Here is a 5,546-nt window from a genome sequence, read left to right on the forward strand (position 1 = left end):
CAATTAGTTAAAAATTAGTAACCCCCCCCCCCCCCCCCAAAAAAAAAAGTTTTTCGTGTACTAATTTTTCATGACCGTAACACGTGTAAACGTGTACATGGACTAACTTGGATACAGTCACACCTGATACAGTCGCACCTGATACAGTCACACCTGGATACAGTCACACCTGATACAATCACACCTGGATACAGTTGCACCTGTACAGATTATCTCTGGTTCAGTACAGATTATCTCTGGATCTGTACAGATTATCTCTGGTTCAGTGCAGATTATCTCTTGTTCTGTACAGATTTTCTCTGGTTCAGTACATATTATCTCTGGTTCTGTACAGATTATTTCTTGTTCTGTACAGATTTTCTCTGGTTCAGTACAGATTATTTCTCATTCTGTACAGATTATCTCTGGTTCAGTACAGATTATTTCTCGTTCTGTGCAGATTATCTCTGGTTCTGTACAGATTATTTCTCGTTCTGTACAGATTTTCTCTGGTTCAATACAGATTATCTGTTGTTCTGTACAGATTTTCTCTGGTTCAGTACACATTATCTCTCATTCTGTACAGATTATCTCTGGTTCAGTACACATTATCTCTGGTTCAGTACAGGTTATCTCTGGTTCAGTACAGATTATCTCTGGTTCAGTACACATTATCTCTGGTTCAGTACAGATTATCTCTGGTTCGGTACAGATAATCTCTTGTTCTGTACAGATTATTTTTGGTTCAGTACACATTATCTCTGTTTCTGTACAGCTTATTTTTGGTTCAGTACAGATTATCTTTGGTTCAGTACACATTATCTCTGGTTCTGTACACATTATCTTTGGTTCAGTACACATTATCTCTGGTTCTGTACACATTATCTTTGGTTCTGTACACATTATCTCTGGTTCTTCATGAATCAGACTCAATCAGCTCTCAGAGATGCAGCTGGTCACACAGACTGAGCAGATTAGATTATAAACTGATAATTAAACATGTATAAACTAAACAATAGTTTCTCAGTCACCTGAACATTTATCGGTCAGATGTTATTAAACTGATAATGATGTAATGTTATGATTATTATCCCATCATGTGTTCCTGTATATACCTGTGTTTGTATTTCAGGGCTCTCGGTCCAGTGGGAGGTTGCACAGCTTTGGGAAGAGAGAACAGGCCATTAAAAGGAACCCTAACGTCCCGGTGGTGGTTCGAGGATGGCTCTACAAACAGGTGGGGACACACTGAAACATACTCTGACACGCTCCAACACACACACATATTAGTCATTATCAATCAATCAATCAATCAATCAATTTTATTTATAAAGCCCAATATCACAAATCACAATNATGCAGGACAGACGGTAATGACAGTAGCTTACAACAACATTAATGAAAGTAATAACATTATAATTATAGTTCTGGCTATTATGGTACAATATGTTGAAAGTATATATTAATATCTGATGGTATACATGTGACAATAATCATATGTGTATAATAACAGTTAATATATAATAACATTATCATGTCACGCTCAGACTGTGTTCACTGGACAGCTGTTTTCTGACACACTGTCCTCAGATAGAAACAGAGCTTTGAGTAAGTCTATAATAATAATCATCACCTGACAGCCAAATGTGGAGGTGCAGAGGTCTGCTGTGACATCAGACAGATGGACAGTCTAAACTGTGTGAACCTCAGATCATTAACATGAAGAGGACGGATCTGTAACTCACCTGTTTACAGGAGGAATCGATAAAGAATTGGATCGATAAGCAGAATCGCTAATGGCATTGATATCAGTAAAATCCTATCAATTCCCATCCCTATCGTCCACTCTCTTCAGATGTGTCCTGTAACATGTTCTGTAACATGTCCTCCACTTTCTTCAGATGTGTCCTGTAACATGTTCTATAACATGTCCTCCACTCTCTTCAGATGTGTCCTGTAACATGTCCTTTAACATGTCCTCCACTCTCTTCAGATGTGTCCTGTAACATGTTCTGTAACATGTCTTCCACTTTCTTCAGATGTGTCCTGCAACATGTTCTGTAACATGTCCTCCACTTTCTTCAGATGTGTCCTGCAACATGTTCTGTAACATGTCCTCCACTCTCTTCAGATGTGTCCTGTAACATGTTCTGTAACATGTCCTCCACTTTCTTCAGATGTGTCCTGTAACATGTTCTGTAACATGTCCTCCACTCTCTTCAGATATGTCCTGTAACATGTTCTGTAACATGTCCTCCACTCTCTTCAGATGTGTCCTGTAACATGTCCTTTAACATGTCCTCCACTCTCTTCAGATGTGTCCTGCAACATGTTCTGTAACATGTCCCCCACTCTCTTCAGATGTGTCCTGTAACATGTTCTGTAACATATCTTCCACTCACTTCAGATGTGTCCTTTAACATGTCCTCCACTCTCTTCAGATGTGTCCTGTAACATGTTCTGTAACATGTCTTCCACTCTCTTCAGATGTGTCCTGTAACATGTCCTCCACTCTCTTCAGATGTGCCCTGTAACATGTCCTGTAACATGTCCTCCACTCTCTTCAGATGTGTCCTGTAACATGTTTTGACAACACACACACACACAAAACTACACACACAGATACACAAACACAGTCACAGGAAGTCAGATATTCATGTTGCTCTGGAGACTCAGTGTGTCTGTCTCTCTGTGTGGTGGATCTTCTCAGCTCTTCAGACATCACAGTTTACATCCAGAGAAGAGAGAGACAGAGCAGACAGCAGAGTGGACAACAGAGTGGACAACAGAGTGGGCAGCAGAGTGGACAGCAGAGTGGACAGCAGAGTGGACAGCAGAGGGTACAGTAGAGGGTACAGCAGAGCGGACAACAGAGCGGGCAGCAGAGTGGACAGTAGAGTGGACAGCAGAGTGGACAGCAGAGGGGACAGTAGAGGGTACAGTAGAGGGTACAGTAGAGGGTACAGCAGAGCGGACAGCAGAGGGAACAGCAGAGGGTACAGTAGAGGGTACAGTAGAGGGTACAGTAGAGGGGACAGCAGAGGGTACAGTAGAGGGTACAGTAGAGGGTACAGCAGAGCGGACAGCAGAGGGGACAGTAGAGGGTACAGCAGAGGGGACAGTAGAGGGGACAGTAGAGGGGACAGTAGAGGGTACAGTAGAGGGTACAGCAGAGGGGACAGTAGAGGGTACAGCAGAGGGGACAGTAGAGGGTACAGTAGAGGGTACAGTAGAGGGTACAGCAGAGCGGACAGCAGAGGGGACAGTAGAGGGTACAGCAGAGGGGACAGTAGAGGGGACAGCAGAGGGAACAGCAGAGGGGACAGTAGAGGGTACAGCAGAGTGGACAGCAGAGGGAACAGCAGAGGGTACAGTAGAGGGTACAGTAGAGGGGACTGCAGAGCAGACAGCAGAGGGTACAGCAGAGGGTACAGCAGAGCGGACAGCAGAGGGGACAGTAGAGGGTACAGTAGAGGGTACAGTAGAGGGTACAGCAGAGGGTACAGCAGAGGGTACAGCAGAGCGGACAGCAGAGGGGACAGCAGAGGGTACAGTAGAGGGGACAGCAGAGGGTACAGCAGAGGGTACAGCAGAGGGTACAGTAGAGGGTACAGCAGAGCGGACAGCAGAGGGTACAGTAGAGGGTACAGCAGAGGGGACAGCAGAGGGGACAGTAGAGTGGACAGCAGAGGGGACAGCAGAGGGGACAGTAGAGTGGACAGCAGAGCGGACAGTAGAGGGTACAGCAGAGGGGACAGCAGAGGGGACAGTAGAGGGGACAGCAGAGCGGACAGTAGAGGGGACAGCAGAGGGGACTGTAGAGGGACAGTAGGGGGGACTGTAGAGGGACAGTAGGGGAGACAGTAAAGCAGGGACAACAAGTTTTTGAACGAGGACACATGATTGTCTCTACTCACCTTCAGTACTGCTCTTTCTGTCCTCTGTCCGTGTCTCTGACTGTCCCTTCATCTTCTCATTAACCCCCATCCCTCTATATTTAAGCAACCTGTCCACTCTATCCTCCAGTCTGAGTGTCTCTCTGTCTCAACATTCATCCCTTCATCACTGACTCTGTCTATCCTCTGTGTCTCTGCAGGACAGCTCTGGGATGCGTCTCTGGAAGAGGAAGTGGTTCGTCCTGGCTGATTTCTGTCTGTTTTATTACAAAGGTGAGTGTCTTCTGTGAGACGTCCACTGGACCTGAGACATGTGGACACATTTCACTCTGAACTCCCTGCTGTGTCTCTGTGTCTTCACGTCCCACAAAACAACACCTGAGGTCAGCAGGTTGATGACCTCTGACCGGAGTTTCTTTAAAAAGTCTTAAATCTAAAGTTAGCTGTAGAAACCATGAGGTCAGTTAACACAAGAGTTTGAAGACACCACAGTGGACGTTCTTCTCTGTCCTGTCCTCTGAGGACTGGATCTAATTACTGAGGAAATCTGCAGATTAATCAATGATGAAAATGATTGTTTCAAATCAAATATGAAAAATACAAATGATTAATTATTAAACCCTCAGTTCAAATCAGAGAGACCCTCTAACAGAGGGACAAATACTGTGAGGAGACAAAGACATCCCTGTGCTTTGTGGACACTCTGTAACATGTCCCTCTGTGGTCCGCTCAGAGACAGAGTGAGACACAGTGAGACAGGGTGAGATGGAGTGAGATGGGGTGAGACAAAGTGAGATGGAGTGAAACAGTGAGATGGAGTGAGACAGTGAGACAAAGTGAGACAGTGAGATGGAGTGAGGTTGAGTGTGAGTGAGATGGAGTGAGACAGTGAGACTGAGTGGGACAGTGAGAAGGAGTGAGACAAAGTGAGGCAGAGTGAGACAGTAAGATGTAGTGAGGGTAGAGTGAGACAGGGTAAGGCAGGGTAAACCGGAGTTATGTGGAGTGAGACAGAGTGAGGTGGAGTGAGATACAGTGAGACAGAGTGAGGCAGTGAGACATTGATGTGGAGTGAGACAGTGAGACAGAGTAAGACAAAGTGAGACAGTGACGTGGAGTGAGACAGTGAGACGGAGTGAGACAGAGTGAGGTGGAGTGAGACAGTGAGATGGAGTGAGGTTGAGTGAGAGTGAGATGGAGTTAGACAGTGAGACTGAGTGGGACAGTGAGAAGGAGTGAGACAAAGTGAGGCAGAGTGAGACAGTAAGATGTAGTGAGGGTGGAGTGAGACAGGGTAAGGCAGGGTAAAACGGAGTTATGTGGAGTGGGACAGAGTGAGGTGAAGTGAGATACAGTGAGACAGAGTGATGTGGAGTGAGACAGAGTAAAACGACGTGAGACGGAGTGAGACAAAGTGAGACAAAGTGAGATGGAGTGAGACAGTGAGATGGAGTGAGGTTGAGTGAGAGTGAGATGAGTGAGACAGTGAGACTGAGTGGGACAGTGAGAAGGAGTGAGACAAAGTGAGGCAGAGTGAGACAGTAAGATGTAGTGAGGGTAGAGTGAGACAGGGTAAGGCAGGGTAAACCGGAGTTATGTGGAGTGAGACAGAGTGAGGTGGAGTGAGATACAGTGAGACAGAGTGAGGCAGTGAGACAGTGATGTGGAGTG

General features: G+C 45.6%; 1 protein-coding gene across 50 annotated transcripts in view; it reads left to right on the forward strand.

Moving 5' to 3' along the window:
• Positions 1-5,546, forward strand: part of LOC126408458 (pleckstrin homology domain-containing family A member 7-like) — a 197,382-nt gene that overhangs the window by 129,472 nt on the left and 62,364 nt on the right. For all 50 annotated transcript variants that reach the window (XR_007571862.1, XR_007571867.1, XR_007571855.1 and 47 more), the window contains exons 6-7: positions 1,112-1,216; positions 4,076-4,148. Coding sequence is in view for 1 of the 50 variants with exons in the window: in XM_050074018.1 (XP_049929975.1) it covers positions 1,112-1,216; positions 4,076-4,148 (178 nt within the window). In the remaining 49 variants the exon portion in view is untranslated. The remainder of the gene's footprint in view (positions 1-1,111; positions 1,217-4,075; positions 4,149-5,546) is intronic.

Source organism: Epinephelus moara, chromosome 20, assembly GCF_006386435.1.
Source record: "Epinephelus moara isolate mb chromosome 20, YSFRI_EMoa_1.0, whole genome shotgun sequence".
Lineage (NCBI taxonomy): Eukaryota > Metazoa > Chordata > Actinopteri > Perciformes > Serranidae > Epinephelus > Epinephelus moara.